The following is a 19133-nucleotide window of genomic DNA, read 5'->3' as shown; positions in this document are numbered from 1 at the left end:
GCTATTTTGTTTCATGGCTTTTTATACTATCTTTTCCTGTTCCATTTACATCTCCATTATTACACTGGAATTAAGAACTGATCGCCGACGACCTTTACCAGACTACTTTCACCAGAAGTTCACCAAACACTGTTTTACAGTAAACAAAGAAGCGCATGTGATATGAACTCTTACCAGTGATGTTAGAGAGGGCTAGAGAGTCCATGGAGTCTCCGACACTGTGCTCAGTCTTCCTCAGCTCGTCTGTGATACACTCCAGAGAGTCTTCACACCACTGCCTGGGGTCCAGCATCCATAACCCTGCTCCCCCAGCGCTAACCCTCTGGTCCATCAGCCCCTGGTCCAGATCCAGATCATGGATCTTTCTGGCACTAGCAGGGCCCGGGTGGCTTCCGTAAGCCGAGTCCCCAAGCCCGTCTTGGGACTGTGCCCAGTACATCTCAGGCAGGTGCTTCTTACTGACCAGCCCATCCTGGGACTGGGCCCAGTACATCTCAGGCAGGTGACTGTGGCTCTGGTTCGTGGGACTGGTGGAGGTGGAGGCGGGTTTAGTCTCAGGCTTCAGCCAGGGTTCGGCTGACCTACTGGTGCTGGGTTCCTCTGAAGGCTGCGTCTGGAACACCCCGGCGCGGTCCCCGAACTTCAGCAGGAGCTGTGTCATGTAGTCCTCGTGTTCGGCCCACTCCTCTGGATCCTCCGGAGCGTCCTCTCGTTCCCTCCAGGTGTGCACCTCAGTGATGCCCATGTGGGACAGCTTTTGCCCCACAATATCCATATCTCTGTCCTCTCTATCTCCATATAGACTAGGAGTCTTGTTATAGTCAGCCACTGCAACCGGGTTGAAGAGCTGGGACTGCCTCCACTGTTCAGCCACCGGCTGGCTACTCTTACCCATGTGGCTCTGGCGGGATTCACGAGAGCCGGCGGACTGGAAGACCGAGTCGGAGGAGTCTGAGGCGTAGACGTCCTCTCCCAGGCTGCAGGCCTTGGAGCAGTAGATACGGCCCTGCTTGGGCAGGAAGGGACAGCCCAGCAGGGAGCTCTTACACTGGGCACAGCAGAAACACGTGTCTGTAGCGTGCCAGTGGACACCCTCGTAGGTCATCTGGGCGTGGTCCACTCCTGGTGGAGGCAAGAAGGGAGGGAGAGAGGAATGGAGGGAAGAGAGGGAGAGGTGGTGAATGTAGAGCGACATCTCTAAAAGGCTTCAGCAACAGGCTACACATTATGTCAACAACTCTTTATTTATTCCAGTAATCAGGCATAGATTGACCACATATGAACCAGAGATATTGACTCACCTATATTCTCCCCGCAGGCTTCACAGTACTCCGCGTACAGAGACTCGAAGCAGCCGCAGCAGTAGGGGCGGCCATCTTTCATGATGTATCGCTGACCGCCGAGCACCGTCTCACACTCGAAACAGGCAAAGTGCTTCATGTGCCAGTGACGCCCCTCGGCCTCCGTGCACTCATCAGAAAAAATGATCTGAGGGGGGATAAACATGTTTAAATACTCTGCTACTTATAGAATAATTAGGAAACAGACAAACACAAGATGAATTCAACTTCAGTTCCTAATTGTGCAGTAAGCTTATTGGTCACATCGCTCCAGTAGGCTACTGTCTATCTCCAGTGTTTAATGAGCAGACTGACTAAAGCCTAACTACTGTACTGTATGTTGAAAAAAAGTCTGCCATTGTTTCAAGCCAACACTTCAATGTTTCATGTTTGCAATGAGTTAACCTCATCACAGGTTATTGATCACACACACACACACACAGTGATCTCACCTCATCACAGGTTATTGATCTCACACACACACACACACACACAGTGATCTCATCACAGGTTATTGATCACACACACAGTGATCTCACCTCATCACAGGTTATTGATCACACACACAGTGATCTCACCTCATCACAGGCTGAGCATCGTGGTTTCAGCAGCTCAGCGTGGTGTCGTCCACAGTGGATCTTTCCGTCCTGGTGGAAGTAGATAAGGTCTACCAGCAGCTCCTGACACGTGGCGCACGCAAAGCATGCTGGATGCCAGCACGGCCCCGGACCCGCCCGCAATGCAAAGATTGCCATCTCTCCTCCACTGATGCCCTCACCACACTGGGGATGAAACAACATCACATCATGTTCATATGGAGAAGGATGGGGTATCGTTGAAGAAGCAGGGTATACATAGCCTGTTCCCAGATCTGTCTGTGCCAGTCATGTGACAACGATCCTAAGAGTTGGCAAGACAGCACAAACTGATCTGGGACCATGTGACGTGCAAAAGATATCAACAAGCGCGTTGCTTAATGTATTGCTTAATTAAGTTACCAGCAAAACAGAACGGATCCCTGAGTCATGTCAAGTGATGTTTCAGTCCACATAAAACACCAAGGAATGAGCAAATTGTTATGGTGTTTGTGTCCTTGTGTCTGTGTTGTTTTGTTCTGTACATGTTTAAGTAAAACCAAACACTATACTATAGCCTCATCCCTCCAGCTCACCAGAGCATGTCTGAACATACAGTCATCAGTCTTTAAATAACCACTGCCAGACCTGGGTTCAAATACTATTACAAGTCTTTCAAATACTTTAATTGCTTGCTTTAACCAGCCTAGAGTGACAGATGGGCAGTGGTCCCATTGCGCTAGGCTAGCTCAATCAAGCCAGGCTAAAGTATTTGAAATGATCTCAAATACTATTTGAACCCAGGTCTGAGCACTAGGGCCACAGGACACCGCTCACAGCTGTTGTCCATTATTACCAAGCCACCATCGGCCTTGGAAACCGGGGTGTCGTGTGTCCCCTGAAGGTACGGCAATCAAAACTACAGCTATAGGCAAAGCCACGCCACTTTGTGTCTCTCTCTCTCTCTCTATTTCTATCTCTCGCTCTGTCTATGTCTCTCTCTGTCTATGTCTATGTCTCTCTCTCTCTTTCTATCTCTCTCTCTGTCTATGTCTCTCTCTCTGTCTCTCTGTCTGTACGGGTGGTATAACAACATGCCAGTATTCAGTCACTCAAACCAGCCATGCCTTTACAACATGCCAGTCACTAGTCTCATAGGATGTGGTCACTAGTCTCATAGGATGTGGTCACTAGTCTAATAGGATGTGGTCACTAGTCTAATAGGATGTGGTCACTAGTCTAATAGGATGTGGTCACTAGTCTAATAGGATGTTGTCACTAGTCTAATAGGATGTGGTCACTAGTCTAATAGGATGTTGTCACTAGTCTAATAGGATGCGGTCACTAGTCTAATAGGATGTGGTCACTAGTCTAATAGGATGTGGTCACTAGTCTCATAGGATGCGGTCACTAGTCTAATAGGATGCGGTCACTAGTCTAATAGGATGCGGTCACTAGTCTCATAGGATGCGGTCACTAGTCTCATAGGATGCGGTCACTAGTCTAATAGGATGTGGTCACTAGTCTAATAGGATGCGGTCACTAGTCTAATAGGATGCGGTCACTAGTCTAATAGGATGCGGTCACTAGTCTCATAGGATGCGGTCACTAGTCTCATAGGATGCGGTCACTAGTCTAATAGGATGTGGTCACTAGTCTAATAGGATGTGGTCACTAGTCTAATAGGATGTGGTCACTAGTCTAATAGGATGTGGTCACTAGTCTCATAGGATGTGGTCACTAGTCTAATAGGATGTGGTCACTAGTCTCATAGGATGTGGTCACTAGTCTCATAGGATGCGGTCACTAGTCTAATAGGATGTGGTCACTAGTCTCATAGGATGTGGTCACTAGTCTAATAGGATGTGGTCACTAGTCTCATAGGATGTGGTCACTAGTCTCATAGGATGTGGTCACTAGTCTCATAGGATGTGGTCACTAGTCTCATAGGATGCGGTCACTAGTCTCATAGGATGCGGTCACTAGTCTAATAGGATGTGGTCACTAGTCTCATAGGATGTGGTCACTAGTCTAATAGGATGTGGTCACTAGTCTCATAGGATGTGGTCACTAGTCTCATAGGATGTGGTCACTAGTCTCATAGGATGTGGTCACTAGTCTAATAGGATGTGATCACTAGTTTAATAGGATGTGGTCACTAGTCTAATAGAATGTGGTCACTAGTCTAATAGGATGTGGTCACTAGTCTCATAGGATGTGGTCACTAGTCTCATAGGATGTGGTCACTAGTCTAATAGGATGTGGTCACTAGTCTAATAGGATGTTGTCACTAGTCTAATAGGATGTTGTCACTAGTCTAATAGGATGTGGTCACTAGTCTAATAGGATGTGGTCACTAGTCTAATAGGATGTGGTCACTAGTCTAATAGGATGTGGTCACTAGTCTAATAGGATGTGGTCACTAGTGTCATAGGATGTGGTCACTAGTCTAATAGGATGTGGTCACTAGTCTAATAGGATGTGGTCACTAGTCTAATAGGATGTGGTCACTAGTCTCATAGGATGTGGTCACTAGTCTAATAGGATGTGGTCACTAGTCTAATAGGATGTGGTCACTAGTCTAATAGAATGTGGTCACTAGTCTAATAGGATGTGGTCACTAGTCTAATAGAATGTGGTCACTAGTCTAATAGGATGTGGTCACTAGTCTAATAGGATGTGGTCACTAGTCTAATAGGATGTGGTCACTAGTCTAATAGGATGTGGTCACTAGTCTAATAGGATGTGGTCACTAGTCTAATAGGATGTGGTCACTAGTCTAATAGGATGTGGTCACTAGTCTAATAGGATGTGGTCACTAGTCTAATAGGATGTGGTCACTAGTCTAATAGGATGTGGTCACTAGTCTAATAGAATGTGGTCACTAGTCTAATAGGATGTGGTCACTAGTCTAATAGGATGTGGTCACTAGTCTAATAGGATGTTGTCACTAGTCTAATAGGATGTGGTCACTAGTCTAATAGGATGTGGTCACTAGTCTAATAGGATGTGGTCACTAGTCTCATAGGATGTGGTCACTAGTCTAATAGGATGTGGTCACTAGTCTAATAGGATGTGGTCACTAGTCTAATAGGATGTGGTCACTAGTCTCATAGGATGTGGTCACTAGTCTAATAGGATGTGGTCACTAGTCTAATAGGATGTGGTCACTAGTCTAATAGAATGTGGTCACTAGTCTAATAGGATGTGGTCACTAGTCTAATAGGATGTGGTCACTAGTCTAATAGGATGTGGTCACTAGTCTAATAGGATGTTGTCACTAGTCTAATAGGATGTGGTCACTAGTCTAATAGGATGTGGTCACTAGTCTAATAGGATGTGGTCACTAGTCTAATAGGATGTTGTCACTAGTCTAATAGGATGTGGTCACTAGTCTAATAGGATGTGGTCACTAGTCTAATAGGATGTGGTCACTAGTCTAATAGGATGTGGTCACTAGTCTAATAGGATGTGGTCACTAGTCTAATAGGATGTGGTCACTAGTCTAATAGGATGTGGTCACTAGTCTAATAGGATGTGGTCACTAGTCCACAGTGATCAGAAAGGACTTGTGGTATGTGCCTTTTAAATCCATTTTTAAGGCCCTTTAACATGCCAAACTATGACTATTACATTTCACAAGCTGGAACAAAATCTATTGTACATCACTAAGTCTTTTTAAACAGGATTTGAAGGCTTTCAACAAGCCAAACTGTAATCAATTCTATTCACAAGCTTTGGCAATATAAACATGTGTTTCCCATGCCAAAAAAGCCCTTTGAATTGAATTGAGAGAGAGAGAGAGAGAGAGAGAAAGAGAGAGAGAGAGAAAGAGAAGAGAGAGAGAGAGAAAGAGAAAGAGAGAGAGAGCGAGAAAGAGAGTGTTTATTGTAGTCTGTAGAGCACTGGGTTAATGGGTGCCTACTGACCAGTGGTACAGTTGAAATGAACGCAACACCCTGTTAACATTTATTTTTGACTGCAGGAAATTGGGCCCATTGATTTTGCTGGAATAACTTCCACGCTCGGGTTGAGCATGAGCTCCTAATGTCCACACTTCCTCCTCTCTGCTCCCTCTGAGTGGGTTAGTTGTTAATGAGACAGACTCTGCCCTTGATTAAATCCTCACATTATCACTGGCGCTTTAGGCTTACGTCCCAAATGGCACCCTATTCCCTACATTGTGCACTACTTCCCTCTGGGCCCTGGTCAAAAGTAGTACACTATGTAGTGAATAGGATGCCATTTGGGACGCACATTTAGAATAGAACAGAGCGAGGCCAAAGGGGGTCGGTAAGTCTTTAAATAAACAACTAGCGTATTGCCCAGTGTCGTTAGCTTGTTGTCGTTTCCTGCTCTGCCTAGCAGGGAGAGCTTCAGGAGGGAGAAGCAGCTCTTTATAGGATTGCTGCTCTGCCTAGCAGGAAGAGCTTCAGGAGGGAGAAGCAGCTCTTTATAGGATTGCTGCTCTGCCTAGCAGGAAGAGCTTCAGGAGGGAGAAGCAGCTCTTTATGGGATTGCTGCTCTGCCTAGCAGGAAGAGCTTCAGGAGGGAGAAGCAGCTCTTTATGGGATTGCTGCTCTGCCTAGCAGGAAGAGCTTCAGGAGGGAGAAGCAGCTCTTTATGGGATTGCTGCTCTGCCTAGCAGGAAGAGCTTCAGGAGGGAGAAGCAGCTCTTTATGGGATTGACATGTAATGAGGAAGGGAGAGACATATTTACTGGTTTTAACGTAATTTGGGAGAGATTTTATTACTCGCTCCCCAGACTTGTATCGAAATGTTTTATAAGATAGCAATACAGTTTGTTCTCGCAGTGTGGGTGGGTGCGCATGTGTGCGAACGTGTGTGTGTGTGTATGTGAACGTACATGTTCACAGAGGGTGTGTTGCAGGGCTCGAGGGAGCATCCTGGGGGTTCCTCTCCCCAGAGCCTCTCTCTTTCTCTGGACACTGAACATGTGGAGCTCCCTCTTCTCCTCCTCACTGAGAGAGTGGCAATACCGCACCTGGCAGGGGGGGGGGGGGAGGGGGGAGGGGGGGAGGGAGAGAGAGAGAGAGAGAGAGAGGAGAGAGAGAGAGAGAGAGAGAGAGAGAGAGAGAGAGAGAGAGAGAGAGAGAGAGAGAGAGAGAGAGAGAGAGAGAGAGAGAGAGAGAGAGAGAGAGAGAGAGAGAGAGAGAGAGAGAGAGAGAGAGAGAGAGAGAGAGAGAGAGAGAGAGAGAGAGAGAGAACACCAACTCAGTTTTTACCCAACAGATAAAACCTTCACATTGAAAACCCTCACTGCTTCCACCACAGATGTATTTTATGGTTATGTTATGGAAGAACACATGTTGTTCCCCTCGAGGCTCACCCCAAGGATGGCATGAATGTACACACATCAAGCCTGATGTTTAGAGCAGACAATTACCACACAGATAAATAAAAACGAGCGGAAGACTAACAACCAACAATGGGCCTTGTGGTTCCCTAACAACAGCAAACAACGCTGGTACACAACGAGATCCCTCGGAGCGTCGCTCTCTAAACGTTCTCCGGTGTGTGTGTGTGTGTGTGTGTGTGTGTGTGTGTGTGTGTGTGTGTGTGTGTGTGTGTGTGTGTGTGCTCCCGCGCCCGTGTGGCTGTGTGTGTGCCCTACTTTAAGGAGGCCTTGTAAACCACAGCTATGCCTGGAATCTCCCCTTCTCCCCTGATGCAGAATGCCGCTCTGCTCTGAGCCTGGCAGCAAACATCATAAAGTCACTCAGTCAGACGCTTTATTGTTCCATGGAACAAACTCCTGCCCACCTACAGGACTGGAGCAGAGCCCTCTGTGATAGCCCCACATAGCCCCTGGGCAGATCTCCCAGTGTAAACTGTGCTGACTAAAGGGGTGGGTTACAATGTGGTCCAAGGAGTGCTGGTTTACAATCTAGAAAGACAGAACAAGGATCCGGTTGTGTTTAAATGCAGTAATGCACCATATGTTACTATGGCGATTGTAGTGGGCGATGTGAGTGGTTTGTCTTTACTAGAATACCTCCACTGTGACGAGGTGACATTCTTTAGTCAGCATTAACCTGGCCTGATCCCAGATCTGTGTGGTTAAAGTCATCTCCGCTGACTATCACTGTCTGGGTGAAGCACATTCAGATCTGGGACCAGGGCCTGTATTCACAAAGAGTGTCTAGGATCAGGTTTGTGAATACTAATCTCTCATGGACAGATGTATGTAAATTGAAGTGGTACCGTAGCATCTGTTGGAATTGGAATGTGATCTGTGGGATAACCAGCAGCAGTAGGTGTTTCGCAGGTGATTCACACAAATCACCATTTTCCAGGTGTTAGCATCTTTCGAATTTGGAAGGGGAGGGGACATTCAGCCCGTAACTTGCACAGAGAGAGGGTCAAGCTCCTCGTTCCGGTTCCGTTCCTCGTTCTAGCATCTCTTAATTCCTTCTCTTAACACGTATGGACCCAGAACCTAATCGAGCAGCTGAGTTCTGGGTTAACCATGACTATTTGAATACAGACCCAGTAGATTAACTCTCTGTCCTGGGTTCAGTTCTTACCTCATTGTCATGAGGGGGCAGCTGGTAGAGCAGACCCAGTAGATTAACTCTCTGTCCTGGGTTCAGTTCTTACCTCATTGTCATGAGGGGACAGCTGGTAGAGCAGACCCAGTAGATTAACTCTCTGTCCTGGGTTCAGTTCTTACCTCATTGTCATGAGGGGACAGCTGGTAGAGCAGACCCAGTAGATTAACTCTCTGTCCTGGGTTCAGTTCTTACCTCATTGTCATGAGGGGACAGCTGGTAGAGCAGACCCAGTAGATTAACTCTCTGTCCTGGGTTCAGTTCTTACCTCATTGTCATGAGGCGGCAGCTGGTAGAGCAGCTGTCTGATCCTGTGTTTCTCTCCAGGACTGTTGACGTAGGGGACCTTGTCCTCTGGAAGACAGGAGAAATACTGCTGTACCTGGGAACGCAGGGACAGAGGGATGGGAGGAATGGTTAAAACAGTCTTAGTTCTGTCATTCTGCAAATCCACCTTCAATCACACAGGTTCCTGGTTGGTCTTAATGGTTTAGTAGTTCAGTTGGAGGGTGATGCTCACCCTAAAAAGGCCAGGCATACCTCCAGGATCTGTACTGCCCTGCATCATAAATACCCCACTGGGCTCCATGACAAGAGCACAATCCCAGCTGCTTAAAGAGCTTTGTTCGGGACAGATCCACCATGATATGCCAACAATGGCCAGGGTCAGTCAGTCAGTCACAGTCAGTCAGTGGAAAATCACTCAGGTCACAGTTCATACAAGACTGGTGCTTCTGTTGACTGATTGACCATTTTTACAATAGTTATCCCACCAACCAACTACATGTTCTTGATTAATGTTTCCATCTCTCCACCATGAGTTCATGACTATCTATGAGGCCTCCACACATTCTAGAGGTGTAGAGAGTGAAGGGCTGGGAAACAAGGGGGACTGGGTGGGGGGGAGTAAGGTTACAAAAACAAGGTATTTGGCTTGGGAGGCCTCCTGTTGATTTCAGACCTTCATTACTTCCATGTGTGCTCATGGTTAATGAGAGGGTGGGGGAGAGATAGGAGAGAGAGAGACAGAGAGAGAGAGAGAGAGAGAGAGAGAAGAGCTTTTGGGAAAGAGAGAGAGAGCTTTGGGAAAGTGCCACATAGCCTGGAGTCAGAGGCCAGACCTGTTTGCAGTCAGAGCTGAACTGTAAAGAAAGCAGCCAGTCTTAATGATGCTACGGCCACACAGTCAGTATCACTAGGAAGGAGGCATAAAACACTCTCAACCACTCTAGCCCCACAGGCTAACAGGCCACAGTAACGATCTGCTGAGTTTGCATGTTAGTGCACTAACTGAAACAGGATGTGAACATATATTTATAATAGCTTGTACACTCTTAGAACCCTTTTAGGTTCTAGACAGCACCTTGGTTTCTTCGGCTGTCCCCGTAGGATGATCCTTTGAAGAACTCTTTTTGGTTCCAGGTAGAACCCTTTTGAGTTCCATGTAGAACCCTCTTCAACATGGAATTCAAAAAGGTTCTACCGGGAACTGAAAAAGGTTCTTCAAAGGATGGAACCTACCTGGAACCAAAAAGGGTTCTCCTATGGGGACAGCTCTAGAACCGTTTTGGAACCTTTTTTTGTAAGAGTGTATAGTTTATGCCACATTGGGACTTAATAGTAGACTGGTTTTAACAGTCAGAGAAAATAGAAGGAAGCAACTGAGACAAATATATTTCAACAACATTCCAGCAAAAACATGGGGTAATATGACGGTAGTACCCAAAAATAGAACTATGAACCCCTAAACCATGGGATGTATAGCCTAGCCCTAGACTGACTCACTCTGAAACAGAACTGTAAACCATGGGATGTATAACCTAGCCCTAGACTCACTCACTCTGAAACAGAACTGTAAACCATGGGATGTATAGCCTAGCCCTAGACTCACTCACTCTGAAACAGAACTGTAAACCATGGGATGTATAGCCTAGCCCTAGACTGACTCACTCTGAAACAGAACTGTAAACCATGGGATGTATAGCCTAGCCCTAGACTGACTCACTCTGAAACAGAACTGTAAACCATGGGATGTATAGCCTAGCCCTAGACTGACTCACTCTGAAACAGAACTGTAAACCATGGGATGTATAGCCTAGCCCTAGACTGACTCACTCTGAAACAGAACTGTAAACCATGGGATGTATAGCCTAGCCCTAGACTGACTCACTCTGAAACAGAACTGTAAACCATGGGATGTATAACCTAGCCCTAGACTGACTCACTCTGAAACAGAACTGTAAACCATGGGATGTATAGCCTAGCCCTAGACTGACTCACTCTGAAACAGAACTGTAAACCATGGGATGTATAGCCTAGCCCTAGACTCACTCACTCTGAAACAGAACTGTAAACCATGGGATGTATAGCCTAGCCCTAGACTCACTCACTCTGAAACAGAACTGTAAACCATGGGATGTATAGCCTAGCCCTAGACTGACTCACTCTGAAACAGAACTGTAAACCATGGGATGTATAGCCTAGCCCTAGACTCACTCACTCTGAAACAGAACTCTAAACCATGGGATGTATAGCCTAGCCCTAGACTGACTCACTCTGAAACAGAACTGTAAACCATGGGATGTATAACCTAGCCCTAGACTGACTCACTCTGAAACAGAACTGTAAACCATGGGATGTATAGCCTAGCCCTAGACTGACTCACTCTGAAACAGAACTGTAAACCATGGGATGTATAGCCTAGCCCTAGACTGACTCACTCTGAAACAGAACTGTAAACCATGGGATGTATAGCCTAGCCCTAGACTGACTCACTCTGAAACAGAACTGTAAACCATGGGATGTATAGCCTAGCCCTAGACTGACTCACTCTGAAACAGAACTGTAAACCATGGGATGTATAGCCTAGCCCTAGACTGACTCACTCTGAAACAGAACTGTAAACCATGGGATGTATAGCCTAGCCCTAGACTCACTCACTCTGAAACAGAACTGTAAACCATGGGATGTATAGCCTAGCCCTAGACTGACTCACTCTGAAACAGAACTGTAAACCATGGGATGTATAGCCTAGCCCTAGACTCACTCACTCTGAAACAGAACTGTAAACCATGGGATGTATAGCCTAGCCCTAGACTCACTCACTCTGAAACAGAACTGTAAACCATGGGATGTATAGCCTAGCCCTAGACTCACTCACTCTGAAACAGAACTGTAAACCATGGGATGTATAGCCTAGCCCTAGACTCACTCACTCTGAAACAGAACTGTAAACCATGGGATGTATAGCCTAGCCCTAGACTGACTCACTCTGAAACAGAACTGTAAACCATGGGATGTATAGCCTAGCCCTAGACTGACTCACTCTGAAACAGAACTGTAAACCATGGGATGTATAACCTAGCCCTAGACTGACTCACTCTGAAACAGAACTGTAAACCATGGGATGTATAGCCTAGCCCTAGACTGACTCACTCTGAAACAGAACTGTAAACCATGGGATGTATAGCCTAGCCCTAGACTCACTCACTCTGAAACAGAACTGTAAACCATGGGATGTATAACCTAGCCCTAGACTGACTCACTCTGAAACAGAACTGTAAACCATGGGATGTATAGCCTAGCCCTAGACTGACTCACTCTGAAACAGAACTGTAAACCATGGGATGTATAGCCTAGCCCTAGACTCACTCACTCTGAAACAGAACTGTAAACCATGGGATGTATAGCCTAGCCCTAGACTGACTCACTCTGAAACAGAACTGTAAACCATGGGATGTATAGCCTAGCCCTAGACTGACTCACTCTGAAACAGAACTGTAAACCATGGGATGTATAGCCTAGCCCTAGACTGACTCACTCTGAAACAGAACTGTAAACCATGGGATGTATAGCCTAGCCCTAGACTCACTCACTCTGAAACAGAACTGTAAACCATGGGATGTATAGCCTAGCCCTAGACTCACTCACTCTGAAACAGAACTGTAAACCATGGGATGTATAGCCTAGCCCTAGACTGACACTCTGAAACAGAACTGTAAACCATGGGATGTATAGCCTAGCCCTAGACTGACTCACTCTGAAACAGAACTGTAAACCATGGGATGTATAGCCTAGCCCTAGACTGACTCACTCTGAAACAGAACTGTAAACCATGGGATGTATAGCCTAGCCCTAGACTGACTCACTCTGAAACAGAACTGTAAACCATGGGATGTATAGCCTATCCCTAGACTGACTCACTCTGAAACAGAACTGTAAACCATGGGATGTATAGCCTAGCCCTAGACTCACTCACTCTGAAACAGAACTGTAAACCATGGGATGTATAGCCTAGCCCTAGACTGACTCACTCTGAAACAGAACTGTAAACCATGGGATGTATAGCCTAGCCCTAGACTCACTCACTCTGAAACAGAACTGTAAACCATGGGATGTATAGCCTAGCCCTAGACTGACTCACTCTGAAACAGAACTGTAAACCATGGGATGTATAGCCTAGCCCTAGACTCACTCACTCTGAAACAGAACTGTAAACCATGGGATGTATAGCCTAGCCCTAGACTCACTCACTCTGAAACAGAACTGTAAACCATGGGATGTATAGCCTAGCCCTAGACTCACTCACTCTGAAACAGAACTGTAAACCATGGGATGTATAGCCTAGCCCTAGACTCACTCACTCTGAAACAGAACTGTAAACCATGGGATGTATAGCCTAGCCCTAGACTCACTCACTCTGAAACAGAACTGTAAACCATGGGATGTATAGCCTAGCCCTAGACTCACTCACTCTGAAACAGAACTGTAAACCATGGGATGTATAGCCTAGCCCTAGACTCACTCACTCTGAAACAGAACTGTAAACCATGGGATGTATAGCCTAGCCCTAGACTGACTCACTCTGAAACAGAACTGTAAACCATGGGATGTATAGCCTAGCCCTAGACTGACTCACTCTGAAACAGAACTGTAAACCATGGGATGTATAGCCTAGCCCTAGACTGACTCACTCTGAAACAGAACTGTAAACCATGGGATGTATAGCCTAGCCCTAGACTGACTCACTCTGAAACAGAACTGTAAACCATGGGATGTATAGCCTAGCCCTAGACTCACTCACTCTGAAACAGAACTGTAAACCATGGGATGTATAGCCTAGCCCTAGACTCACTCACTCTGAAACAGAACTGTAAACCATGGGATGTATAGCCTAGCCCTAGACTGACTCACTCTGAAACAGAACTGTAAACCATGGGATGTATAGCCTAGCCCTAGACTCACTCACTCTGAAACAGAACTGTAAACCATGGGATGTATAGCCTAGCCCTAGACTGACTCACTCTGAAACAGAACTGTAAACCATGGGATGTATAGCCTAGCCCTAGACTCACTCACTCTGAAACAGAACTGTAAACCATGGGATGTATAGCCTAGCCCTAGACTCACTCACTCTGAAACAGAACTGTAAACCATGGGATGTATAGCCTAGCCCTAGACTCACTCACTCTGAAACAGAACTGTAAACCATGGGATGTATAGCCTAGCCCTAGACTCACTCACTCTGAAACAGAACTGTAAACCATGGGATGTATAGCCTAGCCCTAGACTGACTCACTCTGAAACAGAACTGTAAACCATGGGATGTATAACCTAGCCCTAGACTGACTCACTCTGAAACAGAACTGTAAACCATGGGATGTATAGCCTAGCCCTAGACTCACTCACTCTGAAACAGAACTGTAAACCATGGGATGTATAGCCTAGCCCTAGACTGACTCACTCTGAAACAGAACTGTAAACCATGGGATGTATAGCCTAGCCCTAGACTGACTCACTCTGAAACAGAACTGTAAACCATGGGATGTATAACCTAGCCCTAGACTGACTCACTCTGAAACAGAACTGTAAACCATGGGATGTATAGCCTAGCCCTAGACTCACTCACTCTGAAACAGAACTGTAAACCATGGGATGTATAGCCTAGCCCTAGACTGACTCACTCTGAAACAGAACTGTAAACCATGGGATGTATAGCCTAGCCCTAGACTGACTCACTCTGAAACAGAACTGTAAACCATGGGATCTATAGCCTAGCCCTAGACTGACTCACTCTGAAACAGAACTGTAAACCATGGGATGTATAACCTAGCCCTAGACTCACTCACTCTGAAACAGAACTGTAAACCATGGGATGTATAGCCTAGCCCTAGACTGACTCACTCTGAAACAGAACTGTAAACCATGGGATGTATAACCTAGCCCTAGACTCACTCACTCTGAAACAGAACTGTAAACCATGGGATGTATAGCCTAGCCCTAGACTGACTCACTCTGAAACAGAACTGTAAACCATGGGATGTATAGCCTAGCCCTAGACTGACTCACTCTGAAACAGAACTGTAAACCATGGGATGTATAGCCTAGCCCTAGACTGACTCACTCTGAAACAGAACTGTAAACCATGGGATGTATAGCCTAGCCCTAGACTGACTCACTCTGAAACAGAACTGTAAACCATGGGATGTATAGCCTAGCCCTAGACTCACTCACTCTGAAACAGAACTGTAAACCATGGGATGTATAGCCTAGCCCTAGACTGACTCACTCTGAAACAGAACTGTAAACCATGGGATGTATAGCCTAGCCCTAGACTCACTCACTCTGAAACAGAACTGTAAACCATGGGATGTATAGCCTAGCCCTAGACTGACTCACTCTGAAACAGAACTGTAAACCATGGGATGTATAGCCTAGCCCTAGACTGACTCACTCTGAAACAGAACTCTAAACCATGGGATGTATAGCCTAGCCCTAGACTGACTCACTCTGAAACAGAACTGTAAACCATGGGATGTATAGCCTAGCCCTAGACTGACTCACTCTGAAACAGAACTCTAAACCATGGGATGTATAGCCTAGCCCTAGACTGACTCACTCTGAAACAGAACTGTAAACCATGGGATGTATAGCCTAGCCCTAGACTGACTCACTCTGAAACAGAACTGTAAACCATGGGATGTATAGCCTAGCCCTAGACTCACTCACTCTGAAACAGAACTGTAAACCATGGGATGTATAGCCTAGCCCTAGACTGACTCACTCTGAAACAGAACTGTAAACCATGGGATGTATAACCTAGCCCTAGACTGACTCACTCTGAAACAGAACTGTAAACCATGGGATGTATAGCCTAGCCCTAGACTCACTCACTCTGAAACAGAACTGTAAACCATGGGATGTATAGCCTAGCCCTAGACTCACTCACTCTGAAACAGAACTGTAAACCATGGGATGTATAGCCTAGCCCTAGACTGACTCACTCTGAAACAGAACTGTAAACCATGGGATGTATAGCCTAGCCCTAGACTCACTCACTCTGAAACAGAACTGTAAACCATGGGATGTATAGCCTAGCCCTAGACTGACTCACTCTGAAACAGAACTGTAAACCATGGGATGTATAGCCTAGCCCTAGACTGACTCACTCTGAAACAGAACTGTAAACCATGGGATGTATAGCCTAGCCCTAGACTGACTCACTCTGAAACAGAACTGTAAACCATGGGATGTATAGCCTAGCCCTAGACTCACTCACTCTGAAACAGAACTGTAAACCATGGGATGTATAGCCTAGCCCTAGACTCACTCACTCTGAAACAGAACTGTAAACCATGGGATGTATAACCTAGCCCTAGACTGACTCACTCTGAAACAGAACTGTAAACCATGGGGTGTATAGCCTAGCCCTAGACTGACTCACTCTGAAACAGAACTGTAAACCATGGGATGTATAGCCTAGCCCTAGACTCACTCACTCTGAAACAGAACTGTAAACCATGGGATGTATAACCTAGCCCTAGACTCACTCACTCTGAAACAGAACTGTAAACCATGGGATGTATAACCTAGCCCTAGACTGACTCACTCTGAAACAGAACTGTAAACCATGGGGTGTATAACCTAGCCCTAGACTCACTCACTCTGAAACAGAACTGTAAACCATGGGATGTATAGCCTAACCCTAGACTGACTCACTCTGAAACAGAACTGTAAACCATGGGATGTATAACCTAGCCCTAGACTGACTCCCTCTGAAACAGAACTGTAAACCATGGGATGTATAGCCTAGCCCTAGACTGACTCACTCTGAAACAGAACTGTAAACCATGGGATGTATAACCTAGCCCTAGACTGACTCACTCTGAAACAGAACTGTAAACCATGGGGTGTATAGCCTAGCCCTAGACTGACTCACTCTGAAACAGAACTGTAAACCATGGGATGTATAGCCTAGCCCTAGACTCACTCACTCTGAAACAGAACTGTAAACCATGGGATGTATAACCTAGCCCTAGACTCACTCACTCTGAAACAGAACTCTAAACCATGGGATGTATAGCCTAGCCCTAGACTGACTCACTCTGAAACAGAACTGTAAACCATGGGGTGTATAGCCTAGCCCTAGACTCACTCACTCTGAAACAGAACTGTAAACCATGGGATGTATAGCCTAGCCCTAGACTGACTCACTCTGAAACAGAACTGTAAACCATGGGATGTATAACCTAGCCCTAGACTGACTCACTCTGAAACAGAACTGTAAACCATGGGATGTATAACCTAGCCCTAGACTGACTCACTCTGAAACAGAACTGTAAACCATGGGATGTATAGCCTAGCCCTAGACTGACTCACTCTGAAACAGAACTGTAAACCATGGGATGTATAACCTAGCCCTAGACTGACTCACTCTGAAACAGAACTGTAAACCATGGGATGTATAACCTAGCCCTAGACTCACTCACTCTGAAACAGAACTGTCATTTTTGGAAAACACTGAAAAACATTGACATGATGACCTGTATTACCATGATTATTATTTGTCTTAATTCATATAGATCAGTGTTGACTCTATCCTACTTTCTCCCGACTCCTCCAGACGGACATTTCCAGGAGATCACAGGCACTCTGCAGGAGGGGCGAATGGCATGTCAGTACGTCTGTATTTATAGACTCTAGACATTAAACATTAAAGCCTGAAGTCTGGCTGCAGCTTGTTTGAGGATTTGTCTCGGATGGCTTCACTTCTGTGTTCAGTCTGATCTCAGTGGAAGGCAGTGTGTGCGTGTTGAGTGGGGGTTCTGTGTGTGTGTGTGTGTGTGTGTGTGTGTGTGTGTGTGTGTGTGTGTGTGTGTGTGTGTGTGTGTGTGTGTGTGTGTGTGTGTGTGTGTGTGTGTGGAGGGGGGGGGGGGGTGGTTCTGTGTGTGTGTCACAGGAATTCTATGCCTGTGAGGGGTTGTTAGAATATCGGGGGCAGAGAGAGATATAAAATCTGTCAGGAGACTCAGTAGGTTTGGAGAAAAGTCCTATTGCTGCTATTCTCTGTGTGCTGTAACATCCACAGTTTGTGAAACTGACAAATAATGTGACTCTACATCTCACCACCAAGGGATTTACAAATCAAATCAAATAATGTGACTCTACATCTCACCACCAAGGGATTTACAAATCAAATCAAATAATGTGACTCTACATCTCACCACCAAGGGATTTACAAATCAAATCAAATAATGTGACTCTACATCTCACCACCAAGGGATTTACAAATCAAATGAAATAATGTGACTCTACATCTCACCACCAAGGGGATTTACAAATCAAATCAAATAATGTGACTCTACATCTCACCACCAAGGGATTTACAAATCAAATCAAATAATGTGACTCTACATCTCACCACCAAGGGGATTTACAAATCAAATCAAATAATGTGACTCTACATCTCACCACCAAGGGGATTTACAAATCAAATCAAATGTTGTGACTCTACATCTCACCACCAAGGGATTTACAAATCAAATCAAATAATGTGACTCTACATCTCACCACCAAGGGGATTTACAAATCAAATCAAATAATGTGACTCTACATCTCACCACCAAGGGGATTTACAAATCAAATCAAATAATGTGACTCTACATCTCACCACCAAGGGATTTACAAATCAAATCAAATGATGTGACTCTACATCTCACCACCAAGGGATTTACAAATCAAATCAAATAATGTGACTCTACATCTCACCACCAAGGGGATTTACAAATCAAATCAAATAATGTGACTCTACATCTCACCACCAAGGGGATTTACAAATCAAATCAAATGGATTTATAAAGCCCTTTTATGTCAGCATTCCTCCTGATCTGCAACAGTTAACATTAGGAGTGGATTGATTCCTCCTGATCTGCAACAGTTAACATTAGGAGTGGATTGATTCCTCCTGATCTGCAACAGTTAACATTAGGAGTGGATTGATTCCTCCTGATCTGCAACAGTTAACATTAGGAGTGGATTGATTCCTCCTGATCTGCAACAGTTAACATTAGGAGTGGATTGATTCCTCCTGATCTGCAACAGTTAACATTAGGAGTGGATTGATTCCTCCTGATCTGCAACAGTTAACATTAGGAGTGGATTGATTCCTCCTGATCTGCAACAGTTAACATTAGGAGTGGATTGATTCCTCCTGATCTGCAACAGTTAACATTAGGAGTGGATTGATTCCTCCTGATCTGCAACAGTTAACATTAGGAGTGGATTGATTCCTCCTGATCTGCAACAGTTAACATTAGGAGTGGATTGATTCCTCCTGATCTGCAACAGTTAACATTAGGAGTGGATTG

At 45.5% G+C, this 19133-nt stretch overlaps 1 protein-coding gene across 2 annotated transcripts in view; it reads right to left on the bottom strand.

Annotated features, from left to right (window-relative positions):
• The window catches only part of LOC106576510 (prickle-like protein 1), a 71414-nt gene that overhangs the window by 1904 nt on the left and 50377 nt on the right, over positions 1–19133 (bottom strand). For both annotated transcript variants that reach the window (XM_082964113.1, XM_082964112.1), the window contains exons 3-7: positions 8756–8869; positions 6783–6920; positions 1919–2122; positions 1302–1488; positions 175–1122 (exon numbers count right to left, since the gene is read on the bottom strand). In XM_082964113.1, coding sequence (XP_082820239.1) covers positions 175–1122; positions 1302–1488; positions 1919–2122; positions 6783–6920; positions 8756–8869 — 1591 coding nt within the window. The remainder of the gene's footprint in view (positions 1–174; positions 1123–1301; positions 1489–1918; positions 2123–6782; positions 6921–8755; positions 8870–19133) is intronic.

Source organism: Salmo salar, chromosome 17 (genome assembly GCF_965601325.2).
Source record: "Salmo salar chromosome 17, fSalSal1, whole genome shotgun sequence".
NCBI lineage: Eukaryota > Metazoa > Chordata > Actinopteri > Salmoniformes > Salmonidae > Salmo > Salmo salar.
The sequence above is the reverse complement of the archived record's forward strand: the minus strand, read 5'-3'. Positions and strand labels throughout refer to the sequence as shown.